Source organism: Solea solea, chromosome 17, assembly GCF_958295425.1.
Source record: "Solea solea chromosome 17, fSolSol10.1, whole genome shotgun sequence".
NCBI lineage: Eukaryota > Metazoa > Chordata > Actinopteri > Pleuronectiformes > Soleidae > Solea > Solea solea.
Genome location: NC_081150.1, coordinates 25,436,401 through 25,464,096, shown reverse-complemented (window position 1 = coordinate 25,464,096; position 27,696 = coordinate 25,436,401). Strand labels below are relative to the sequence as shown.

General features: G+C 41.8%; 1 protein-coding gene across 1 annotated transcript in view; it reads right to left on the bottom strand.

The window, feature by feature from the left end:
• Window positions 1–27,436, bottom strand: part of kcnk10a (potassium channel, subfamily K, member 10a) — a 37,163-nt gene extending 9,727 nt beyond the window's left edge. Inside the window, exons 1-4 of the mRNA XM_058613520.1 lie at window positions 26,931–27,436; window positions 24,922–25,307; window positions 6,196–6,313; window positions 4,773–4,933 (exon numbers count right to left, since the gene is read on the bottom strand). Coding sequence (XP_058469503.1) covers window positions 4,773–4,933; window positions 6,196–6,313; window positions 24,922–25,307; window positions 26,931–26,985 — 720 coding nt within the window. The 5' untranslated portion in view covers window positions 26,986–27,436. The remainder of the gene's footprint in view (window positions 1–4,772; window positions 4,934–6,195; window positions 6,314–24,921; window positions 25,308–26,930) is intronic.
• Window positions 27,437–27,696: the final 260 nt, after the last annotated feature.

Genomic DNA, 27,696 nt, shown 5'->3' with positions numbered 1-27,696 from the left:
CGACTTTTTCCTTCCTCTGGATGAGCTGTGAGTGGGGAAGCTCACAATACATATATACATGTGTATACTGTATGTATATATATATATATATATATATATATATATATATATATATATATATGCATATGTATATAAACCTCATGTGTTTCCCCTGGAATCATTTGATGATCAATTTTAAGTTTAGAAATCAACCCCATGAATTGTTCCATATTACAAAACAAAGATGAGCCCACTGGCAATGACCTTCTGACTCCTGTGCTCCTGCATTTGAGAACCCCTGCTATAAAGCAGTAAGTGTATGAAACTCAGTTTCAGTCTTGTGATGGTGTTTGGACTCCTTGGCAAGCACCACACACTCATTAATGTATCATTCCAAAATCAGTGTGATGAGAAGGGAACACAGTGTTAACTGCAAATGGAACTGAGCAGGATGAAAGAGAAGGCAGGTTGTTATTTAAATCAGGTTATTTCAGCTGTGTGTGAGGCTGAACTGATGCTTCACATTTGTCTCCTCCCATGATTTGTCTTACTTAGTCCTCATCTTATTGTATATCTCCTTCTCTTGTTTTATCTTATTTTGTCTTATCTTGTCCTTCAAATGTTTCCTTTTCATCAGCTGTCAGGTCCAACTAAACCTAGATATATCTGTTGCCTACAGCTGTTGCTGAGACTAGGATGATGGCAGATGGCATAACTGTCTTCCAACCAGAAATCGTTCATGATATGTTAAACATTCATTTGTCCATATTTTATACTTTTCAGAAGCTTGTTTAGATACATGAAATCCAAGGAAAGTTGCCTTGTCCATAGCTATTAGCTCCGGCCCCAACAAATGCCTGTTATACAAAACCATCAGGAAACACACAGGCAGTGGGACTGGGACAATAATTCAGATGCCATTCTAGGACACCCTTCTCATGCAGACCACCATACCTCTGATTATGTATTCTAACCCTATTTGATAGTTAAAATAAATTTGTGTAATTATTTGGCTCAATGGTCACCACACACATACACACACACACACACACACAGACTTCTCTGGGTATACATATATATATATGTATATATATATATATATACATATATATATATATATATATATATATATATTCATTGATTGATTTTATATTATTAATGATTGCACACACAACCCAGAAAGACAGGTGTCCGTGAACACAGCCTATAAAGTTTACAGTCGTACTATATAGAGCTATAATGATAGTCAAACTATCATTTATGGTGCAGAATTACAATAAAGAAAACTGCAGCCTAATAAATTAAGAGTAAAAGACAAAGCTAGCTGTATTTAATTATGATTTATTATTTCAGCATGTATAAACTATCCTGTAGTGGCTCAAACATTATGCAACAAAATCATGTTTTTCATTAATCTCTAGGTATTCTGGATTGATTGTCGGGCCGTGTGCCTGTGTGTGTGTGTGTGTGTGTGTGTGTGTGTGTGGAGGGGGCTGGGGCGGCGCCTACAGAGACACCGGAGGCGGTGCGGGAGGAAACAGAAGCGCGGTTGTCGCGGCGGACTTACAGCTAAGCTAAAAGCTAACCCGTTCCGATCGCCGCTTCCTTCCATCCTGCTCGCCAACGTACGCTCCCTGGAAAGCCAACTGAACTATCTGAAGCTGGACTTAACCACCAAAAGGGAAACAAGAAACTGCTGCATCCTCATTTTCACTGAGACGTGGCTAAACTCATCTGTCCCTAACAACATTCAGAGCCTACAGGAGTCACGTTCTCACAGGTAAAACCCGAGGGGGTGGAATCTGCATCTACACTAATAACAGCTGGTGTAACAACGCTACCCTGGTCTCCAGTCATTGCTCTGTGGACATTGAGTTTGTGATTGTGAGATGCAGACCCTTCTACCTGCCCAGGGAATTCACCACCGTCACCATTGTTGCTGTGTACATTCCACCCAGCGCTAACACCAAGCTAGCGCTAAGTTCCCTCTACAGTGCCATCAGTGACATGCAAACCACACACCCGGAGGGCGTTTTCATTGTTGCTGGGGACTTTAACCAGGCCAACATGAAGACTGTTCTTCCAAAATTCCATCAGCATGTGGATTTTGCTACCAGAGGGAAAAACACACTGGACTTGGTCTACACCAACATCAAGAAGGCCTTCAGAGCAGCCCCCCGCCCCCACCTCGGCTCCTCAGACCATCTCTCTGTTATGCTAATTCCAGCATATCAGCCCCTGCTCACCAGAGAAAAGCCTGCTGTGAAGAAGGTGAGAGTGTGGCCTGAGGGATCTATGCCTGCACTGCAGGACTGTTTTGAGTGCACTGACTGGGACATGTTCAGAGAGGCTGCAACAGACAGTCAACATACAGATGTGGAGGAGTATGCTGCATCTGTGACCGGCTACATCCAATGGTGCATGGAAGAGGTCACAGGAGAAAAGACAATAGTCACACAGGCCAACCAGAAACCTTGGATGACTAAGGAGGTGCGCACAAGACTGAGGGAGCGTAATGCTGCCTTCAAATCCGGTGAAGCGGTGGCACTCAGAACAGCGAGGGCCAATCTGAACCGGGCCATCAAGGCAGCAAAACGCGCCCACAGCCAGAAGGTCCAAGGTTTCTTCCATGACCCCAGCAACTCCAGACAACTGTGGCTGGGCATCAAGACCGTCACAGACTACAAAGCCACACCCTCACCCTGCCGAGACGACATCAGCTTCCTCAATGAGCTCAACAACTTCTTTGGGAGATTTGAAGCTCTGAACAACACCCCAGCGGGGAAAGCAACCCCCCCACCTCGATGAACAGGCACTCAGGCTCGAAACCACTGCTGTACGAAGAGCCCTGAGAAAAGTTAAAGCATCTGGCCCTGATAACATCCCAGGACGGCTGATCAAGGAGTGCGCAGACCAGCTGGCCCGCGTGCTCACAGACATCTTTAACACGTCACTGATCCAGGCTGTTGTCCCCCCGTGCTTTAAGTCTGCCACGATCATCCCAGTGCCCAAGAAACCAACCATCACATGCCTTAATGACTTTCGCCAACCATCATGAGGTGCTTCGAGCGGGTGGTTAAGGACCACATCATTTCCATACTGCCTCCATCATACGACCCGCTCCAGTTTGCGTACCAACCTAACCGCTCCACTGAGGACGCCATCTCCACTGCTCTCCATCTGAGCCTGGAGCACCTGGAGGACAAGAACACCCACGTGCGGATGCTGTTTCTGGACTTCAGCTCAGCGTTCAACACGATCATCCCCCAGGACCTGGTACACAAACTGGGCCCCCTGGGCCTCAACACCCCCCTGTGCAACTGGCTGCTGGCCTTCCTCACCGACAGAACCCAGTCTGTCTGTGTGGGTAACAATACCTCAAGTGTCATCTCCCTGAGCACCGGTTCCCCACAGGGCTGCGTCCTGAGTCCCCTGCTGTTCACCCTGATGACCCACGACTGTCGTCCCAGGTACAACACCAACCACATCCTAAAATATGCGGACGACACAACAGTTGTGGGCCTCATTCAGGACAACACCAAACTGGCCTACAGAGAGGAAGTGCGACATCTGGTGGACTGGTGCAGGGTGAACAACCTGCTCCTGAATGTTGACAAGACAAAAGAGATCATCGTCGACTTCAGAAGATCCCGACCCAGCCATACACCACTCCTCATCAATGGCACAACGGTGGAGGTCGTCAGCAGTACCAAGTTCCTGGGGGTTCACATCACAGACAACCTCAGCTGGACACTTCACACCACCTCCCTGGTGAAGAAAGCCCAGCAGCGCCTACACTTCCTGCGACGGATGAGAAGGGTGTCTCTCCCCCCTCCCATCCTCTCCACCTTCTACAGAGGGACCATCGATAGCCTGCTGACCAGTGGCATCTCCGTCTGGTCTGGGAGCTGCAAGGCCTCCGACTGGAAGTCTCTGCAGAGGGTGGTGAGAACAGCGGAGAAGATCATTGGGACTCCACTCCCACCCATCAAGGACATTGCACTCAGGCGCTGCCTAACCAGGGCTCACCAGATCCTCACTGACCACACCCACCCCCACCATGGACTGTTCTCCCTGCTGGCGTCTGGCAGGAGGTTCCACAGCATCCGCTGCAGAACAAACAGACTCAAGAACAGTTACTTTCCGCTGGCCATCAGACTGCTAAATTCCAAATAACAATTTAGCAGTCCCCCCGACACTCTCTGTGCAATATTTAACTGTTTTTTTTCTTTTTTCTTTTCATATTGCTGCTTACAGTTTCCATTCCTGTTTTCTTTTTGCACTACTTTTATAGATATTTATATACATAAAAACACTTACTTATTTATTGTTTTATTAATCATAGTTAGGCTGAAGAGTTGGATACATGTATAGACATTTACAGTAAGATAAAAGACATTTCCCATCAAAACTCAGAAGTGACAAAATTCAATGCTATGTGTTGGTTTCTTATCTGCTGCCAAGCAACGAAATTTCGTTGCCAGTTTTCACTGCTGTGTTTTCTGTGCAATGACAATAAAAGGAAGTCTAAGTCTAAGTCTAAGATGTGGTGGTAATGATGCAGTAGCCTATAGATGCGCAGTGGAGTGCGTGTGGCTATGGTTGTTGCAGATCAACTGTCTTGTGGATATAGTGCATAATAGTGTGTTTTGTATGTGCTTGTGTTTGTGCGTGTTTTTTTTTTTTTACTGAAGGCCCTGACTGAAATCCCACGGTACGCTACTGCCAAGACGCATTCGCTGACCTCCAGGAAATCTCATGTAACACACATCAGTATATGCAGTATAACTTACCCGAAACATTTTCTCCACCTTGGCGATGCTTTTGACAAATATTGTACCAAGCTGGTCCCCGACGCCTGCCAGCAAGAAACCAAATAGAGGAATGCCAAATATTGCATACAGGATGCAGAAGATCTTCCCTCCCTCTGTGCTTGGGGCAATGTTCCCATAGCCTGGAGGAGCAAAACCAGTTTTACACTGTTTAGCTTATTTCAGTGGATGTGCAACATGCATATTAGACATTTGGCCGAATGCATGAACACTTAGTCACTACTTCTATCACATCTGTAGGTTTTTTCTAGTACAAATAAAATGTAGTTTTAACATCATCATTATGATTTCAAGCCATGAAACCAAGGAAAGTAACTAAGACTGAATCTGTGGATAAAAGTCAGTCCGTCGGTAACAAGATTATAACAAATCACCAGTGTTAATGATGAGTTTTTGGTAGCTACAACAGACTATTAGGGCCACATTGAGAAAAAAAATAAAGTCTTAATTTATGAGAATATACAAGATAAAAGTCGTAATATTCTAACCTGTTGTTTTAGAAGAAGAGAGCTAGAAAATGCATCTTTTCTGCAGAAAGAACCAGGCGGACTTAGAGGAAATGGCTGCTTTTGTGGAGGGAAAATAGCTTTAACTGGTGCACTGCAGGTGCCATTCAGAGGAGTTTTGTGGTTTCTCTAGTTTATCATGTCACCTAAACAAGACCAAGTTGAGATCAAGACCACAGTGTATCGAGACCAAGACAAGACCAAGACTTTGAGGGGTCGAGACCAAGACAAGATCAAGACTTTGAGGGTTCGAGACCGAGACAAGACCAAGACCGAGGCAGTAAAAGTTGGACGTGGTCTCAGCCGTCTCCGTTAGCGTCGCTTTGCAGGATTTAGACGTTGCGCTGTGTTTTCTTTTGGAGGTATTTATGCACAAAAAGTCTTTGTGGATCAGGTAACCACATTTTATTCTAGATGAGTCGGCTGACATCTTCTCACGGCCTCTTCTCCTGTCACTCACATGCACTTTTGTGGGGGGCGTGTGAAAGGGGGCGGGAGGGGTGACAGCCATTAATGGTGACAAAAATTTCAAATGATAAATGAGTCAAGTTATTGGTTGTACCCGAAGCAATACGATTTACGCAAAATCACAGTAATGATATTAACAAGTTAAAGCATTGGGGTTTTGACTAATCACAGGGCAGTTCAGACAGAGAGAGAGAGCAGATGCTCATATTACTTTGCATTCATGTTCTTTCTAAACACCTAATGCTGGAAAGAGTCTAAAAGAAAGTTGGACAATAAATGCACTACACTGTGAGTTTCAGAGATGGAGAGATGGTCTCGGGTCATCTGTCGTGTATGAAATGTCCTTCTGTGCTGTGACCCCGAAATGTTAGTATTTTAAGTGAAATGTAATGAAGTTGTAATCACAGTACCTATGGTTGTGATGACAGTCCCAGCAAAGAAGAAGGCACTTCCCAGGTCCCAGTGACTGGAGTTGTAGGATGTGTCACCAACGGGATTCACTCCTGCATTCACAGCCTCCACGGAGTGCTGCAGGGAAAAACAAGGACACATTGATTCCCCTCTGGTCTCATTAGAATTATAATCTCTTCCTTCCTTAGTGACTGCTGGTGGTGTTCATTATAGTGTAGTTATTATTGCTAATTCTGGTATGCAGAATTTAAGTATGGTTCATTCAGCTCAGGCATGATTAAAGCACCACCCAGTGATGGGTGATGGGCAGTTCTGTAGATAGTGAACAAAAACCAGGAGGTAGGCATGTGCACAAATGATCAGAATGGCACAGAAGTGCTGACTGTAAAAGTAGTTTTTAGTTTTAATTCTGGTGTGCAATTATGTTAAAGTACATTAAGCAGGTGTTTATTCAATTCAATTCAATTCAATTTTATTTGTATAGCGCCAAATCATAACATAAATTATCTCAAGACACTGTACATAGACAACATCATGGAGAGCAGAGAACCCCAACAGTTCACACAATGAGCAAACACTAGGCATCAGTGGAGAGAAAAAACTCCCTCTTAACAGAAGAAGAAATCTCTGACAGAACCAGACTCAGAGATGTGCAGCATTTGTCAGAACTCGTGCTGCAGCATTTTGAATGAACTGAAGGGTTCTAACAGACTTGTTGGAACATCCTGATAATAAGGAGTTACAGTAATCTAATCTAGATGTAACAAAAGCATGAACTAGTTTTTCAGCATCCTGTAAAGACAGAATGTTTCTAATTTTCATAATGTTCCGCAGGTGGAAGAAGGCTGTTCTGGAAATGAGTTTTATGTGTGAATCAAATGACATTTCCTGGTCAAAGTAACTCCAAGGTTCCTCACAGTGGCACTGGAAGCCATGGTGATGTCATCTAAAGTGACAATGTGATCAGAAAGTTTTTCTCTGAGGTGTTTAGGGCCGAGTATAAAAGTTTAAAAGTAGAAAGTTACAGGTCATCCAGGACTTAATGTCTCTGAGACATTCCTGGAGTTGAACAACCTGATTTAGTTCATCCGGCCTCATTGATAAATATAGCTGTGTGTCATCTGCATAACAATGAAAGTGTTTGTTGTGCTTTCTAATAATGTTCCCTAGAGGAAGCATATATAAGGTAAAAAGTATAGGCCCAAGCACTGAGCCTTGTGGAACTCCACAATTAACCTTTGTTTGTAGTGAGGCTTTATCATTAACATGAACAAACTGGAATCTATCAGATAAGTATGATTTAAACCAGCAGAGGGCAGCACCTGTGATACCAAGAGTCTGCTCCAGTCTCTGCAGTAGAATATTATGATCTATGGTGTCAAATGCAGCACTAAGATCTAACAGGACAAGTAAAGAAACTAGACCATTATCTGAGGCCAAGAGAAGATCATTACTAACTTTAACTAGTGCTGTTTCTGTGCTGTGGTTTAATCTAAAACCTGACTGAAAATCTTCAAACAGGCCATTAATGCACAAATATTCACATAAATGATTAGCAACTGCCTTTTCTAAGATTTTAGAAACAAAGGGAAGATAAGATATAGGTCGGTAATTAGCTAAAATATCTGGGTCAAGGGTCGCTTTTTTGAGAAGGGGTTTAATAACTGCTATTTTAAAGGTTTGGGGCACATATCCAGTTAATAAGGATAGATTAATTTGAGTTAATATAGAGCTGTTAATTAAAGGAAACACATCTTTAAACAGTTTGGTGGGGATAGGATCTAACTGACAGGTTGATGGCTTAGATGATGAAACTAATGATGTTAACTCAGGGAGATCTATAGGGGAGAAACTGTCTAACTGTGCACCTGGTGCTTCTAAAGCTCTTGTGCTAAAAGATGAGTCAGTCCCAATATGAGGGAGGAGATGATCCATTTTTTCTCTAATTGATGTTTTTTTATTCACAACAAAGTTGATAAAGTCATCACTGCTCAGTGTTAAAGGAATAGATGGTTCAGTGGAGCTGTGGCTCTGTGTCAGCCTGGCTACAGTGCTGAAAACAAACCTATGATTATTCTTATTTTCTTCAATTAGAGAAGAATAATAGGCAGCTCTAGCTTTGTGTAGGGCTTTTTTGTAAGCTACAAAACCATCTTTCCAGGCTATATAAAATTCCTCTAGGTTATTGGAACGCCATTTTCTTTCTAATCTACGGAACGTCTGTTTAAGAGCACGAGTATTGGAGTTAAACCATGGTGCTCGTCTCATCTGATTCACCACCTTCTTTTTCAGAGGGGCAACACAATCTAATGTAGTACGCAGTGAGGCTGCTGTACTATCAACAAGGTTATCTATGAGGGCGGGAGTAAAATCACAAAAGGTACCTTCAGATGTACTGACATATGGCACCGAGTTAAATAAAGGTTGCACTGTCTCTTTGAATGTATTCATATTATTATCAGACAGTATTTCTTATTTATGTTATTGTAGTTCATTATTGTACAATTAAATGTGAGTAAATAATGATCAGTAAGGAGAGGGTTTTGAGGAACTATGTTTAAGTTATCAATATCAATACCATAAGTTAAAACAAGGTCGAGGGTGTGATTAAGGCAATGAGTTGGTTTATTAATGTGTTGAATAATACCAATTGATTCCAACAGTGAGTTAAATGTGCAGCTAAGACTATCACGGTCAACATCTACATGGATGTTGAAATCCCCTACAATTATGATTTGATCTGTCTTAAGCACTAACTCAGATAAGAACTCAGAGAACTCTGATAGGAACTCTGAATAAGGTGCAGGTGGACGATAAACTGTGACTATCATAACTGGTTTTTGTGATTTCCAACTAGGATGAGATAGATTAAGAATAAGGCTTACAAACCATGAATATCCTGGTTGTGGCTTGGGATTGATTATTAATGTAGTATTAAAAATGGCTGCTACACCTCCTCCTCGGCCTGAGCTTCTTGGAATATTGCTCTCGGACACACACACACTCATGAACACACAGATTGTACTGCAGGTGACCAAGTGCTTGCCGGCACCATGTTGTTTGCACCAACCTGAGTTTAACTGATCATCTTGTTCTGTAAATAAATGAAATGAGTTCATAGCAGTATCTGTGCAGAAGAGTTTGGGTTTTCATTTAGAGTCGTTTAAAAGTCATTTCTGCCACCAGGTGTCTCTCTATCAGTCAAACACAAATGAGCAGCACTTGGCTCATTTCCTTTTTAAGTGATAGGTCCACAAACTCTAGGCTTTTATTTTATTAAGTCTAAGTGTTAAAGGAATAGATGATTCAGTTAAGTTTTAAAATTACACATATTACACATTAAAAGTGTAATATTTATCTCTGCAAAGTGGATGACATCATTAAAAAGTGACCAATGAAACAGTCTGTTACCTTGAATACAAATTACCATGTATTTCTATGGATTTAAAAAGTTTTTTGGCTACTGTAAATATACCACTCAATAATATGTACGCATTTGTTGTCACTAGATATTTTACTGCAGAAATGCTACATATTGTATCTTTAAATAACGGAGTTTACACCTTTATATTGTTCATGTAGTTACCTTTTGTTAGGACAGGAGCTTTAGTTTTGTGGCCTTTGGGTCTGGATTGATAGATTATGTATATATATATATATATATATATATATATATATATATATATATATATATATATATATACATATATATACATATATTCAAGATTATATATACATTAAGACATGAGGTCAGAACGAAATTCCAGTCTCTCCAGAACCCGGTCAGCCCAGCAATAAAAAGAAAAGAATGAAAAGAACCAACAGTTTAACTTAAAAAAAATATAAAATTTAAAAAAAGATTTAAAACTTTAAAACCTCTGGAGGTAAGGTGCTGTGTGATTATAAGAGTAACTAATAGAGTAATATAATTCTATTTAAATAACTGTCCTGAGGTAGTGTATAATAAATAAAGTAAACATTAGTGCAAAAGTCCGAGTGAAAATAGTTTATGGATCAGGGTCTGTGGTATGATAGTGTTGAAGGTATATATATATATATATATATATATATATATATATATATGTATATATATATATATATATATATATATATATATATATATATATATATATATGTATAGATTGATAGATACATTGGGGTCTAGAACAAGGGTTCCTGACTGCTCCAGGAGAGTGGGACCCCATGAAACACATCATTATGTTTTCCCAGTCTGTCAGGTCATTTCCCTGGAGAAGGCTTTAATGGCTGAATTCTTACTGATGATGTGATTCAGTGGACACAAAATATATAAATATATATAAAGGCATTTAACTCATCACCTTCTTGAGGCCGTCATGTTCTTTCAAGGCCTCTGTAAAGTTTAGGTTTTCAAACCTTATTTAACCAAAAAAAGTTATATACAGAGTGTCACAGAGACAATACAGACTGTTTAGATGAGATGAACTGATTCTGGTCATCATCAGTCAATCCCTCGTGTTTCTCGTGTTACAGTTCCACAGTGTGGCTGCATGATGCACAGTGTGTGAGTTTGGCTGAGGGACATCAGTGACATCATCCTAACCACTGCCAGTGTTTTCTGTTAGGATTCATCGAGGCAGATGGAGAAGCCTAACTGATACTGTCACTGATAGCTGTATGACCAGCTAAAGGTCAAACACACAAGGACACACTTGGTTCTTCACATCCACAGTGAGTCAGTCTCTCGTCAAAAGTTCAACTTCAAGGTTTTTTAAACATTTATATTTTATACCCCAGCCCTTTGACCTGGTGGGGACTCAAACTGCCAACCCTGTGGTTACAAGCCAAGTTCCTTTTCCACTTGGCCATAGGCTGCCCGAATGAAGATGATGGTAACCATGTTTTTCATCAACATACTTTCCATTAAAAAAGTGGGGTTTAAACCAATCTAACATTAAAACACAGCAACAGAGCCAACACTTGGTCTCTCCCAGAACTATGCTGCCTAGTGGATGTCTAGCTGCACCCTCTAACCCAGTTGTGTCAAACGTATGGCCAGTGGTCCAGAAGAGGCCCACAAGAAGGTTCAATCCAGCCCGCAAGATGAATTTGTGAATTTCTTTCTCTGCATTCAACCTATCCTAGAATTAGGAGCAGTGGGCAGCCACACTGAGCGGCACCTGGGCAGCAATGGGGGGTTGGGTACCTTGCTCAGGAGTACCCCAGCCCTTTTTCGACCTGATGGGGACTCAAACTGGCCACAAGCCCTGTTCCGTTTTCACTTGGCCATGGGCTGCCTCCAAATATGTGTTGAGAGAAATAAATACTCAGACTCTTCCAGATCACCTGAGTGTCTGCCTGTTCATCCCCCATCTGTAGGGTAGTGTCATGGAAAATAACATTCCATTCCATTTCTTTACATCTTTGATCACATACACATTCCTGTAGCTTCATACTAGGCCATTCACCTTTGACCTATACACTTGTAGCTCTTCCCAGATATCTCTCTCCCTAGCATAGTTACAACCTTAGTCTAAACACCTAGCAAGCTGAGTTATACCCACACAAAACCTGATTCATGGACCTGTCGGATCGTGGGACCCAAGGTCATCTTTCCCAGCTGCACAGATAACCCTTACGGCGCAAACACCAATTATACACTACACAGATTTCCTTTTGTGCCTCAGAGTCATCCTTGACTGGCTTCTGAGTCCATCTTGACTCTCTCTTTGCAAAGCTTCAATAATCAATAATCAGACACCTTACGATAGATTTTGCCACAACAACTTGGTGTCAGAAATGGGATCCACGAGTGATCGTCTGAGCATTGTCCGAGATTGTCTGGTAAGAGAAATTTCATTCTAAAAATGGGAAAAAAAATTTGAATAAGGATTAAATAAATCAGTAATTAAAAATCACTTAATTTTCCAGGTCCCAGAGTATTCCAAGATTGGCTATTTTACTTGCTTGGACCAAGTGTCTGAATATATTTCAGAAGTTTTTAGTTTCCTTTGTACTGAACGAAAGTATTCGGCTGCACGGAGACGTCCGTGTGGTAGGAATTTGTTGTGAGGTAAAAGTGTGCACACTGCAGGCTCAGGAGAATGGGAAACAGGCAAAGTAAGAAGCCTGAGGTATCCGAGCCTGAGGGGCCAATGGTAGATGTCATGAGGAAGAAATGGGGACAAGAAAGTGTAAATCTGTTGCATTGACGGAGCGTTGAATTTGGGTTTCCTAAACAAGGCTCATTTAGCCTGATAAAAATTTAACAGCTGGAGGAAAAAAATTATATTATATATTATATATAGGAAAAATCGGCAGAGGTGAAAATGTAGCAGGATACAAGAAAGCAAATAAAACTTAATATGTGGAAAACCGAAGCTGAAATAGGGGAAAGGAGAGAATTAGTAAAAAGAGCAAAATGCGAGAGAAAAAAAGGACGAAAAGGAAAAAGAGGAAAAGGCAAAAATAGATAAAGAAGCAGAGGTGGCAAATGCATTGCCTCTTTCTTCTGTACTTTATCCCCAGCTTTCACTGCTGACCGCTCAAACACTGGATCCCGACCTCGACGCCTGTCCGCCCCGACGAAGTCACCCCAGCACCTGAACAGGCATCCGCCATGCTCCCACCACTCCTCCCACAGCCACTCCAGCTTATGAGGATGAGGAGCAGCCATCAAGCAGCACTCCAGATCCTCCAGCCCTTACAAGAGCTTCAGGACTGTACAGGAACAACCACGGCCGTCTGCATCTGATAATGCTCCCTCCTCTTCCTCAGGAGGCGCAGAGGGAGGGGCAGCAGGGGTTTTCCAACTCCCAATGCTGAGGTGGCGGGACTGGAGGGTGAACCTATAATGGTTTATTGCCCTGGGACTCAATGAAGAGCGGTTTCAATGTCTGATTTCAGACCCACTGTTACAAACACAAATGGGAACTCCCGAATTCCACAAACTCAGAGACAAAGTGAGAGGTGAGGAAAGATGTGTACACTAAGGCCTGCTTAAAGGTAGTTAGACTTCCTTTAGGTAGTGTTAGATCAGTGGTTCCCAACCTTTTCTCCTTGAAGCCCACCGTGCTTGTTTCTAGGACATACCAGGCGCCCCGGACCCGAACCCCTGTCCAGGGCACACACAAGTACAAAGTTTATATGCAAAAATAAACAGCAGGTTTTCTTCCTATTCTCAGTGTGTACAAACTGTGCTGTACTTCCATTAAATCAAAACCAAGGTATTGCCTTGTTTTCTTTTTTTGATAATGGTGAGTCTTTGGTACTTGTGTTTCTCACACAACAGGAACGTGATCAGGTGTTGGTGATTTATTGTGTGATGTGAATGGAGCTAAATTGTAAATTGAACGTTGGACCAAAAAAAACATTATGTTTTGTTTTTATTTGGGTGATACTGACTTCTAATTATCCAGCAGAGTGTCTGATTGGGATGCACAAATATAATTATATTAACCTCACAAACTCACAAGCCCTGCGCCACCCATGTGATCTCTGGCACTCCCCTAAAGGGGGCTTGGACCCCAGGTTGGGAACCATGGTGTTAGATAACAACCTAATCAAAGTAAAGGTCTTTCTCGTGGAGACAATACTTGGTATAGGTATGAAATCTTTGTGCTGACTGCTCTTCTGTGCCCAGTCACATCTGTCTCTTTGTCAAGATGAACCACAGCTGTGACTGGTGTACGATCTTGAAAGCACAGCTGACTGCTTCTTTGTTCACTCAGGTGTTTGCCTTTTTAATGGCTGAAGGTAGAATGATAGATAAATAATTTTTATGGCAACAGGACAGTTTGAAGTGTAAGAGTCAGCAAAGATGCCCCTACTGTAATTTTATTTACATTGATCTTTGGAATTGTTGTGGGTCAGTGTTTTTGGCAAGATCCAATCCAATCCAAGATAACTTTCACCAGGGCTGCATTGTTTTGTTGTTGTTGTTGTTGTTTTGCGTTGCATATTGCGATTTAAACAAAAATACAAGAATTCGCACCAGATGACTTGAATAGCTCTATTTAGAATTAGGTTGATTCACCAAGTTCAATAATCTAACATGTCATACCCTGAAATGAAATCTGTGAACAAACCAAGTGTTAGATCGTAACATAATGAGAGGACAAAAACAAACCTATTTTTATTTGAATAAGTATACTAATAGTACTACAGATTAGTGATTGTTCCACACACAATCTACTGCACTGCTCTGTGACTCTTTATGTGTGTGTGTCTATGACTCTGTATGTGTGTGTGTCTGTGACTCTGTATGTGTGTGTCTGTGACTCTGTGTGTGTCTGTGACTATGTGTGCGTGCGTGTCTGTGACTCTGTATGTGTGTGTGTCTGTGACTCTGTATGTGTGTGTGTGTCTATGACTCTGTATGTGTGTGTGTGTCTGTGACTCTGTATGTGTGTGTGTGTCTATGACTCTGTATGTGTGTGTGTGTCTATGACTCTGTATGTGTGTGTGTCTATGACTCTGTATGTGTGTGTGTCTGTGACTCTGTATGTGTGTGTGTGTCTATGACTCTGTATGTGTGTGTCTGTGACTCTGTATGTGTGTGTGTGTCTATGACTCTGTATGTGTGTGTGTGTCTATGACTCTGTATGTGTGTGTGTCTATGACTCTGTATGTGTGTGTGTCTGTGACTCTGTATGTGTGTGTGTGTCTATGACTCTGTATGTGTGTGTCTGTGACTCTGTGTGTGTCTGTGACTATGTGTGCGTGCGTGTCTGTGACTCTGTATGTGTGTGTGTCTGTGACTCTGTGTGTGTCTGTGACTCTGTATGTGTGTGTGTCTGTGACTATGTGTGCGTGCGTGTCTGTGACTCTGTATGTGTGTGTGTCTGTGACTCTGTATGTGTGTGTGTGTCTATGACTCTGTATGTGTGTGTGTGTCTATGACTCTGTATGTGTGTGTGTGTCTGTGACTCTGTATGTGTGTGTGTGTCTATGACTCTGTATGTGTGTGTGTGTCTATGACTCTGTATGTGTGTGTGTCTGTGACTCTGTGTGTGTCTGTGACTCTGTATGTGTTTTCTCTCCTGCTGGGGTTTTCTTTCTTGATCTTGAGAGAATCAAACATTTACTGTCTCCAGACACGAACGATGAACTGAGAATGCTAACTACAGCTAATGTCCAGGCAGGCGATGAACGAGACATTTCTCTTTCTCCATTTCTAGGAGAAATGCTATTATGGAATGAACCCTTTTTATGTGAAAATGTCAACAGATAGTCACAAAACATTTGTGGATATCCATAATGACATTAACCCTAACCCTTAAAAGTCACAATGTATGTTTGGATAGTCAAAATTACATTCTGGATATCTGTAATAGTTTTTAATTTTGGATATCTGAAATGAAAATTATGACTATTAACAACTGGATTGAAGATGTCTGAAATGGGAGTTTGTCCTAGGAAGAATGTAATTGTGGATATCTTATATGTTCTTTATGACTAGCAAGAATTCAATTACAGATATCTGTAATACATGGGTTAGGGTTAGGGTTGTTCTTGTCCATGGTATGAGCATGAGGGAGGCCGGACAAAGGGTACAACCAAACATCAGTAGATTCACTGTGTCCACCATAATCTAAAGATTTAGAGAAGAGAACAGGTAATTACCTTTTTAGACATTATTAGTACAGTATGTAAATGTTGACAGCAATTACTGTATGACATACTATATACTGTACCACAGTATATTGTAAATAATTATATGTTTCAGTACATCACTGTACCAATGTACTGTAGTATTGTAATGGAGGGTTGGTCTAACTGTTTGTAGGCCTAGTATTCCATGTATATATTTTGTAACTGCATGTTCTCTTTTTGTAGAATTGAAGGACTGCCACATAGGGGTGGGAGGACAGGTATGTTCTCCCCACACCAACAATTAGTGTAATTGTTGATATGGTCCGTGAGAACAACGCCATTAAACTGAGTGAAATTCAGCAGAAGATCATTGAGGACCATGTCAATTTTGAGGGTATCAACAGTGTCAGCCTCTCTACTGTTGATCGTGTCCTCAAGCGCAACAGACTGCGCATGAAACAGCTGTACAGAGTGTCCTTTGATCGCAACTCAGACAGAGTCAAAGAGCAAAGGTTGGTATATATCCAGACACAGTAGTGATTTAGTGTAGTGGCCTAAATCACCTTTTCTGTATCACTTACAAAACTATATCTATTTCTACAGAGGGTTTTTCAACTGGATGCAATGGAAAGACCTCATGAATACATCTACATGGATGAAGCTGTGTGTAATCTCACCAAAAGGAGAAGGAGAGGCCGTAATGTGATTGGCCTTCGGGCCATTGTTGGTGTCCCTGGGCAGCGTGGTGGCAATGTCACATTATGTGCTGCCATCCGCAATCGTGGGGTTGTCCACCATCATGCCAACCTGGGGCCCTACAACACTCACCAGCTCCTCACTTTCCTCAATCACATGCGAGATGCTCTGTTAGGGCAGCAGGATGAGCATCACATCTATGTTGTTGTTTGGGACAATGTGAGTTTTCACAGAGCCCTCCAGGTTAGAGAGTGGTTCAATATGAACCAAGGTTTTATCAATCTTTGCCTTCCACCGTACTCCCCTTTCCTAAACCCCATTGAGGAATTCTTCTCCTCATGGCGGTGGAAGGTATATGAACGCCAACCTTACACCAGGGTAAATCTCCTGCAAGCCACGAAACCTGCCTGTGGTGACATAGGTGTGGAGGCATGCCAAGCCTGGATACGGCATGCCAGAGGTTTTTTCCCCCGTTGCCTGGCCAGACAAAATGTGGCCTGTGATGTGGATGAAGTCCTGTGGCCTGACCCAGTACGGAGACATGATGATGTGGCTGAGTAATGCACTTATTTGTATATTGTTGTACTTGCAAATGCACAAGATTTCTGTTGTTTGTCTTTTTGTACAAGTGCTAAATGCACAGGTGTTTTGTTTTGCAAAATGCATTTAGCCTACAGTGAACAATAAACATTTATTTCTCTAGCTTCATGTCCTGAGCGTTGTGTTTTCTATTTTTCTACGTAGTGTTTAGTGACTGTTCAGTAGTGTTTTTAATTTTGATTGACTTGGGGCACGATTTGACAACAAAGTTCAGTTTTGAGCACAGATTGAACTGTTTTGAGGTGAAAGTTTGGTTTTGCAAGAAGAGTCTGAGGTTTTGTGAATGTAGCTTTAAAATTGGCTTTTGCGTTCACAGTTTAGAGAAAAGGAGAGCAGCTTTAAAGAAATGTGTCTTAGCAATCGAGAAAAACTGTAAATGTTAAAACGGCTTTCCATAAGAGAGAGAGAGAGAGAGGGAGAGAGAGAGAGAGCGAGAACCAATGAGCATGTTGCTGGTCAGTTATATTGGACCATTGCTTTCTTGAGGCCCAAAAAACAAGCAACTACATGACCATCCAACACAGTTCTGGTCTGAAGTTATTTTAAGGTGGAATATTAAGACAGTAATGTGATCTTACAGAGTGAAACCATTTCCACCTGACTTATTACCGCTATCATGCACCATTATAATATCAATCCATCAAGCTGCAAGTGACCTGGCTTTTAAAGGCAAGAGGAGAAGATGCTCTGATAATCAAATAGAGGTGGTGGTAAATGGGTAAATGGGTAAATGGGATGCTGCATAGCAGCTTTTGGTCTTTAGGCCTGCAACAAAGAAGTATCTCTGCTTTTTACTCCAGATTCTTCTACGGTTACTCAGATTAGTCCAGTAACTGTCCCTGTGCAACATTAGACATTGTGATATTTGTCCTTCAGTGATAGCATTTGAAAAGAGAAGTACACAGATTTTAAATATTTTCTCCATCACCTGAATAATGTAAACTTAAACAGTCTGTTAATGAAAATTCACCCTTCTCCCTCCCTCCCTCCCTCCCTCCCTCTCTCGAATAAAATGATTGGTCAGACTTTTATCAGAAATATATGAGAATTAAATAAGGACATGACCATATCTGCACAGTTTCCTCTGGTTCCTTCTTGGCCACACTAAGAAAGCAGCTGATGTCAAGAGCTGGGAATCCCACAGAAAAGTAGTTTACTTGAAGTATCGTGATTTGAAAAATGACTTTGTGTTCTGTGTGAACTCCCCATTAGACTCAAGGTGATACAATGATGATCAACCACACTGTTGCAGCTGGTAAACAAAATGAATCAAGTTTCAATTATTGAAATTAATTATGGATCTGCCTAAATTATGGACTGTCATCCATTATTTATCTAGGGCAAAGCAGTTGTATCAAAAACTAACACAAAGAGATACAGTCTTACATTATTCATCTCTCCAGCAAACAAATCAAGTCTCTGTAAACTGAGAAAAGTGCTGTCGTCCTTGACAATGTCATCTCTGAGGGGAAAAAGGATACTGGTGATTGTGAACCAAATCCATAGCTGCTACAAGTGCTCTGACTTATACACTGTCAAATTCACCCATCATCACTTCTTTTAAGCCTGGCCTTCAAAATAAGAGCCCCTGGCTTCAGCTACAGCTTCCTGTATAAACCTTTTGCACCTATAAGAAACAAAATAAAATTCATTGTATTTTTGTCTGTTTTTGTTTGATTTATAGTTCATATTATTGATTATTGAGCAATGTTATGGCATGATTTCCAATATTGTGCAGCCCTAATCATACACATTTTTAATTACCATATAATACAAGTTGAAAATTTAGCAACGTGAGCTCAAACAATCATCAACTTTAAGGGTAGTAGGAAGTCTGCTAGCATTCTGATTTCCATCGTAGCCATTCTAATGAAATAATGAAAATAACATTGACAGCACCACTGAAAAACGAGACACCAATTTAGTAGCAGTTCACAATAGCAATTGGTCACACTATTTTTTGATAAAGTTCAAATGAATTAAAAGAGCAGCACTTGTGTGTGATATCTGCCTGTTCAATGGAGGCTGTTAAAAGAGTAGCTGCTTGTTTTAGCAGCATCCCAGATCCCAGAATGATGATGTGAAGTCAGTGAGGCTTAACAGCTGCACTCAGCCAATCTCCATTCCACACCTTTCTAGAGAGGGAATTGATCTGATACATGATAGCTCCATGGTTTTAGCCCACTTTCCTAATGACCTCTTCTAGTTTCTGCTTTTAGAACTAACGCATGCAACTGCAGAAATAACTTCCAATTGTGCATTTTATGAGTTCAGGTGGAGCAAAGCTGTGCCTTTGCCACACTATTGTTTCGACTGTAAACATTGTTAAAATAGAAAAATGCACTTGTATTCAATCGATCGCGAGCTAAAAATAATGAAAAGCAATTGCACCACTGACCTGGTTTGATGAAAAATTATGCTTTTTCTTAGAATAAGTCTTTTATAGGCTTTAATAATATACGCCATGTGTCTACAGCAGCCTGCAGGGACAAAAGAGTATTCCTTTTTGCATTTTTGCTCCACCTAAATGAACCCTGCACATGATCCATAAAGAGATCGTGTACAGGGAAGACGGGTGGAAGAGCTGACTTCACAACTCATTGAGGCAAAATAAGTGTCAGTGCCTTAAAGAGCTGTACCTGTTGGAAGCACTGACAAGGTATGTAAATCAATTCCTCAGACTCTCATGACTTTATTATATAAAGAATGCCTTTATTATATAAACCACCACATGGCGGATTAGTGGCTAGCACTGTTGCCTCACAGCAAGAGGGTTGCCGTTTAAAATCCCAGTTTCTGTGTGGAGTTTCCATATTCTCCCTGTGTATGCATGGGTTTTCCCCAGGTACTCCGGTTTCCATCCACTGTCCAAAAACATTTAAATCCTGGACAGTTGGGTAAGCAAATCGAGTGCACCCCCTTTAAGGTCAAAGGTAGAGGCAGTAGAGTGGCTAAAGCTACACGATGGACAGAGATAGCGTGATAGAGTTTTATTTTAGGCTGGGAACAGTGGCGGACTGGGACAACAATTCAGGCCGGGAATTTGATGCCATTCCAGCGACAGGTCGCTGAACAGCGTCATTACGTAACTAGATGGATTGATTTGATTGGCCCGGGCGTCCGGTAACTCCAGTCAGTCCACTCAGTCCAGTGACTGTTCAAGTCAGGCCACCGGGAAGCGTCCCGGTGCTCCCGATGGCCAGTCCGCCACTGACTGGGAATGAGCTACAAAGACATTCTGAAAAGCCTGTCATTGCAAGGAACCATTATTACCGAGAGGCAGGTTTCTTTACCGCCGCAGGTACAACAATAACAACACAACACCGCTCGATTTGCTTACCCAGGTGTCCAGGAATGATAATATTATTCATTAGTATTTTGTGCACACGTCATACTTATTTCATGGGCACAATTTATTTTATTTTTTACCATGTCATGCTCCATACAAGCGATACGCTCAGCAGCTACAATGAGAGTAGTTCTTCTTCTTCTTCTATGGTTGAAAGTAGCAATATAAAGCAGGACACAGCACCAAACTTCACCTAAAGAAGGAGTAGTGCCAACAATACGTTTTGTCGTTTAGCATTAGCGATAGTCGGCTACACGCTAAGCTACACGCTACGCTAGTGTTAGCATGTGTGTTTATCATATCGGTAACCACAACGTTATCCAAGCTCCAGGCGTCCTGCAGCAGTCTTTCACTGTCACAGTGTCTTCTGACTCTGGCTCAGAGCCGCGGGTCTGAGAGCTGACGTGCCAATGACGTCACTTCCAGGTAACTGGCCAATCACGAGACAGTCCGTGTTCTGTGGGTGTGGTTTTGATCTGAAACAGCGCGGCTGACGAGGGCGTCAGTGATGAGACGTTTACATCGGCTCGTTTACAGCGACAAGGAGGTTTTTGACCATAAAAACGACTTCATGTTTGTAAGTACACCTCCATATCTCACATAGTGAGATATGGAGTGAGATAGGACCATGTGAGATAGGACCATGCTATGGCCTCTTTAAACAATGCTCACAGATAGAGATAAATTCAATACAACGAAACAGACATAACATCATTATCTCATAATTATAAATGTCATTTTTACATATAAGATAAATATACACAGAGAAATGAACATGAAAAAAGTTCATTATAAGTGAAGTAGAATTAAACTTTCTTTATAAAGGTATGTGAATGGTTAGTTTTAGAGCTGAGACTGTTATGTGCTGCTGCTGCTGCTGCTGCTGCTGCTGCTGGTGCTGGTGTGGGCTATGAAGTGATGCTGGCACTAATCCACACTCCGCTGCAGTGGCTGTGCTCTGCTTTATGCTGCTGGACATTATCATACAGGGTTTCACTGCTGCTGAGAGAAATCATTGTCCAGGCCAAACTATTGTGGTTTACGCTGCTTTACAAGTGTCTGGCTGGTGTTAGCAAATGTGAGTGTACACACTAACCCAGCACATATGCAGCTTATGATCCATCCTGAAGATGTATAGTCCATAATAAGCATAATAAGCATCTTCCCTCTGGTCGTTTCCTTTGTTTCCAAAACATTTGATCAAATCCAGTAAGAGCTTTAACACAGCAGACCACCCAGAGACGAAAGCATGTATGAAACTTGTTTGTTTGGCTGTGCATGAATTATTTCTCTGTTATTTGTTTATTTTTTTCATGGTTGTAATATTAATGTTCGTCTTTGTCTGGTTTCAAACTCAAATGTCTAATTTCATAGGGGTGACAGATGGAAATGAACGTGGTGCACTGTTGGGTCATGCATTATCCGTGTTGAATAAACAATAAAGCAAAAATAATGCAGTTTAGATTCAGTTAGTATGGAAGCCTTGAAAGGCATGTGAAAAATAAATTGGGATGATTGCAAAGATTTCTATTTTCCAGGCTTTTTTAAGGATGAAAGCTCCATATCTTTACATATGGGACTACATTATATTTTCTTATTACATACTGTTGTTAAATGCTGACATAGTTAAGATCTTTTTTAATTTTTCCCCTCATTTTCCATCTTGCCTTTAAATTAGAAAACACAAGAGCTGCATAAAATGATAGCACTATATCTGGGGTTGCACTAACAAAGAATTCTCCGGTCATTTTGACAGATTGAACATTGAGAGTGATCGACCATAACATTACATTACATTACATTACATTACATTACATTTCATTTAGCAGACACTTTTATCCAAAGCGACTTACAATGGAATTGAGTACAAGGGTTTTGATGATTACTGATGCTGCTGCTGCATATATCAGCGCGTGGCTCTCAGTGATATCATCGATAAGGAGAATTACAAGTGCCAAGTTCAAGTCCTGTCGTAGAGACTCTGATGGTACATTTTCACTTGGCCTTGGCAAGAGTGTGCGTTCCTCCAGGAGTATGATCTCATCTCTTAGGTCAGCTGCTACTGTGGCTTGATACGCAATCTCAAGAGTGTATGAATGATGACCTGTCGTCCTGGCTCCTCCTTGCTTGAGCATACCGTATATGTCCCCTGGTGTTTTATATTAGCACAGCACCATCACACTGGTGCCCTGAGTAAGTTTGAAGCTTGTTCAGAGACCTGTTGGACATGTCCCTTGCATGTATAGATAGGAGAGCGGGAGAGATTGGTGAATAAAGTAATTCAATAATTGTATACTGCTCTACTGAGAGAGAGTGTTGAACCTAACGGACCTCTGAGACTTTTAGCAGTGAACACAAATGTGTCAAACTCTGCTGCCTCAGATATTTGGTTGTGTTGTATTTTCTGGCATTTGGGATCAGTGGTGTTGCATTACTGCTTCCTTCTCCTCTCACCTTCTCCTTATTTACTCGCCTCCTTGTCTAAATGCTGCTATCATTTCACAATGAATGTGAGTATTTTGTTTCACATACATTGATTGATTCTGTGGTCACTGACACAGTATCAACACTGAAAGCCACACATTGATTGACTTAAAAATGTATTCTGTCCTTGTACGGTTCGACTCCACTGAGTCTTTTGTTTGCTTGACACGAGGTTCAACAATGTTTGTATCATTCTTTCAAATATGTTTTCAAATCGGGTTAGTATCCTAACTATAGGCAACCACGGTAACCAAACAACGTATTTTATAGTAGAATTCACTCACTGGTAAGTAAATGAGGTACAATTAACCAATGTGATTCTAGCAACTGGGCTGAATATTCAAATATGGTTTTTCACATAAATCACATGAAAAATGCCACAAACTCAGCTGTCTCAACAGCATTTGTTCATCAGAGGCAAATAATAGAGCTGAACAGAGCAAGAAAGTGCACATTTCTGATCACACTCACTCAGGTCAGCTACAAAAAAGTTGTACCTACGTGGGTTGAGTCATCGCTGCACGGCTGAGTGAAACTGCGGTGACTTGTTTTATACAAAGTGACTTTGTTTTATACAAAGTCACCGTGACTAGTGACTTTACACCACACTTCTGTAGTTGTTGGAGATTAACCCACGTTTTTAGGATTGTTAAGTAGTTTTAATTTATCTACAGTTCGGCACTGACTTCAGCAGCAGTGGTCTGTGGCTCACGATCAGCGGCGCTGTCCCTAAATACACCACTCCACTTTAAAAGACTCCTGTTAAATATAGAGGTTTCCCTGGTAGTTGTTGGCGATTAACCCACGTTGTTAGGATTGTTAAGTAGTAAAGTAGTTTGTGCATGGGACGTCTCTTCCTGTGACGGGACTCAGCGGCCGGCAGCCGGACCAATCATCGCATAGTACCTGCTTTTAAGCAAGCTTGGTACCTCGCCTGAGCAGGTACTAAAAATAGTACCTGGTACCAGGAACTATTTTTAGTACCTGGTACCAGGTACTAGGCTAGTGGAAACGCTACTTAAACTGTGCCTTGGCAAAACGAGTCAAGTTGAGTAGAGCCGGTGGAAATGCGCCTTAACTGTAGCTGTATTATGTAATATTTCTAGAGAAAAAAACCATTTCTTTTCTTGAACAAAAATGTCTCTTTATTGTATATTAAACGTTTCGATACAGTTTAATCTCCTAGTGCTGCAGTTGGATTTACAGCACGCTGCTAGTGTTATTTTGAAGTCTGTTTCCTGATCAGATAGAATTTTGCTCCCATTGGAGTTTTATTTGTCTCAGGGCTTCACAACATGTAGGAGTCCGAGTCTCTCAGTGCTAGTTAAGAATGACAACAAGACAAACTAAAGAGAAATGAACAATGTACTGTGCACTGTGTAAATCCATGAGAAAACAAAACATATACAACTGTGGCTTGGAAAATGGCACAATAGGGTATTTCTGGCACAATTGTGAATGAAGTGATTATGTTGTTGCATCTTTCCAGACTCAAACACAGTGTCCACAATACATAGGCTGTGTGTGCGTGTTCATATATACAGTATATGTATATATATACATATACATATACATATATGTATATGTATGTATATATATATACATATATAAGGTAAAAAGTATATTCCCAAGCACTGAGCCTTGTGGAACTCCACAATTAACTTTTGTTTGCAGTGAGCTTTATCATTAACATGAACAAACTGGAATCTATGAGATAAGACAAAGACATCCAGTTCATCAATGAATCATTCACCTGAAGTTTAAGCCTTTCATTCTGACCAAAACATCAAAAAATAAGTTTAAAGGATGTACAGCAGCCATTAAGACTTTCAGAAGTTAGTGTGTGGGTGTGTCAGTGTGTGAGACAGGTCACTGCGGTTTGGATCCACTTCCAGGGTGTCTGGCAGAGTTTGGATGGCTTCAGATCAATATGAATCTCAGGTTTCAGTAGACCTGAATGGCCACTAGGGAGCGCATGCAGGACCAAGGAAAGGCTGGAGAATGGAGTGGCAGATGCCCTTACCTTTATGATCGCCTCCAGCTCATCTGGGGTCACACAGTGGTGTTTCTGCAGGAAGGCAGCCTTCTCTGCTGTGATGGCAATCTTCTGGTTGTTTTCAAAGGGCTGCTCCAGTGCCTGGAACACCAGACCCCCTGCCACCAGGTAGGCCACCACTACCACAAACACTGCCAGCACCGTCTTCAGCTTCATCATGGTGAATGGGGCAGAGCCGTCAGCCGCCGCCTCCATGCTGGCCACCATGCTGGGGGGGCGGGGGGAAGCGGAAAGCCGCGGCAGGGAGCAGCCCATTGGGTTCTGCATGGTGGCAACACTGGCATGAACCAGGCTGGACTGAAGCATGCCCGGTTGCACCTTCTTTGGGGGGACCAAGTTGGTCTGGACTGGCACTGAAACAAAGAAAATGCACTCTGTGTCATACAGATGAAAGTGCAACACACGAAGAAGACAATAACTTCCGGTTCAGACAAATCGGACAACTTAAATATCAAAATCAAAATCTTTCCGTGGCCGTTATTTCATTTCCTATTTTTGATCTGAGCAATAAATCAAAAGTACAAAAAATGACCCGTTACATGTTTTTTTGGTGTCAGATTCATAAACGAATAAGGAAATAACAAACTGTTTGATTTTAGAATCTCAATTGAATATGAAAAGAACGAATGATACACAGCTTCTATAGCTATAGTAGTTACAAATAATCATTCAATCTGTTGAAGCCAATCACTGTATAAATTATTTTTCATTTTATTTTTCTACATAGAATATTTTACAACACGAATACAAACCACACTTCAAAAACCTTTACTATCCCTTTATTCTTGTGTCTGTTTTATCTAAGAATTTCAAGAGCTTATCGTGATCTTGTTCAGCAACTTAACTGCTCAGTAACAGGTGGAGCATAAAGGTTAGGGAGCATTTGAAAGCTCCGGAAAAATAAGAATAAACCTTGAATCAAAAAAGTCATACCTATATCTATAGGTATAGATATAGATATATCTATATCTATATATCTATAGATATAGATATATAGATATATCTATAGATATAATCAGTTGGGGAGTCGTGATCACTGAGATCACATGTGAAATGCTCACACATACAAGTAAAATGTCAGTATATTATATGAGAGCATTTCAGTGTGAGACGAGACATCACTGTGGAACACTACGATCACTGTGGAACACTACGATCACTGTGGAACACTACGATCAGCAGCCGCTCACCTGTGTGTGGCGTATGTTAGTTCCAGTTTTACAGAAATCCTCCCACACATCACACTGAAATGCTCTTATATAATATACTGACATTTCACTTGTATGTGTGAGAGCATTTCATTAGTGTGTGTGTGTGTGTGTGTGTGTGTGTGTGTGAGAGAGGTTATTCTGAATAATGTCCCTGACGGCCCCTCATAGCGCTGCACCTGCATATGCACAAGATGCAACGGCTGGTTGAACATGTGGTGCAGGACGTGACACACATGCTGGATTTGAGGGGCTGGATGAGGTAATGTGAGGAGAGCACATCTCTCTCTACTGCATCACCCTGGAACACTCGTGTTTACGTCTTCTTCCAGAGCCTCTGTGCAGCCACAGTTCAAGGAATTTAGAATTGGTTCTAAATGAGACTATTCCTAACCAGAAAAGCTGCGTAAATGTGTGTGTGTGTGTGTGTGTTCACACTGATCCACAGTAAACGTCAGCATGTATAGGCTGGCTGTTCATTTACTGTTCAGCTCAGTGATGATAAAGACAGGAACACTGACTGACCGTCCATCCATCAGGGCCACACACATAGAGACAAACAAGCGTTCAGTGACCGATTTACCTAATCCCCATATTGCATGTTTTTGCACTGGGCTCGAACCCGAGTCTCCTTGGTGCAAAGGCAAGAGTGCTAACCACTACACCAGAGAAACAACTAACCATGTCCAGAATGAAGTGTGGGAACAGCTGGAATCCCACACTGCAGCATTTACAACAACAATGCATGAGTTGAACTGATGGTCTAACCTGGTGGAGGGTTCATGCTCCCTGGTTTTCTTGGATTCTCAGAGGGAAATTTCATCTTGATTCGTTGACTGTTGCTGCTGCGGAAAATAAACGTTTTAATCTGTTCTGTAGCTCGGATCCGTACACTTTAACCGAGAGAGGATGTGGTAGGGCAGGGAGTAAAAACACATCGCCCTCAGCTGCTGCTGATGCTGCTGCTGCTGCTGTAGATGCTGCTGCTGCTGCTGCTGTAGATGCTGTAGATGCTGGATGCAGTTCGGTGTTAAGAAGCGCACACCCACTGATCGCCGCATCACCGTCTGCAGTGTGTAGTAAACACCATCCGTGGGCGCGCAGCGGGACACGGTGCCCATTAAAGAAATCTAACCTTTACATTGTGCAGGTTTGTCCTCTCTAGCGTATTCACGTTAGGTTGTAATAGCAGTGCAACACTGAGAGTGATCACAACAGGATCCACTGCAAGACTGCGTCTTCTGCTGCTGCTGCTGCTGATGCTGCTGCTGATGCTGCTTCTGATGCTGCTGGTGCTTCTGGTGATGCTGCTGATGCTGCTTCTGGTGATGCTGCTGATGCTGCTTCTGATGCTGCTGCGTCTGCTGCTGCTGCTGGTGCTTCTGGTGATGCTGCTGATGCTGCTTCTGGTGATGCTGCTGCGTCTGCTGCTGATGCTGCTGCTGATGCTGCTTCTGATGCTGCTGGTGCTTCTGGTGATGCTGCTGATGCTGCTTCTGGTGATGCTGCTGATGCTGCTGCTGCTGCTGATGCT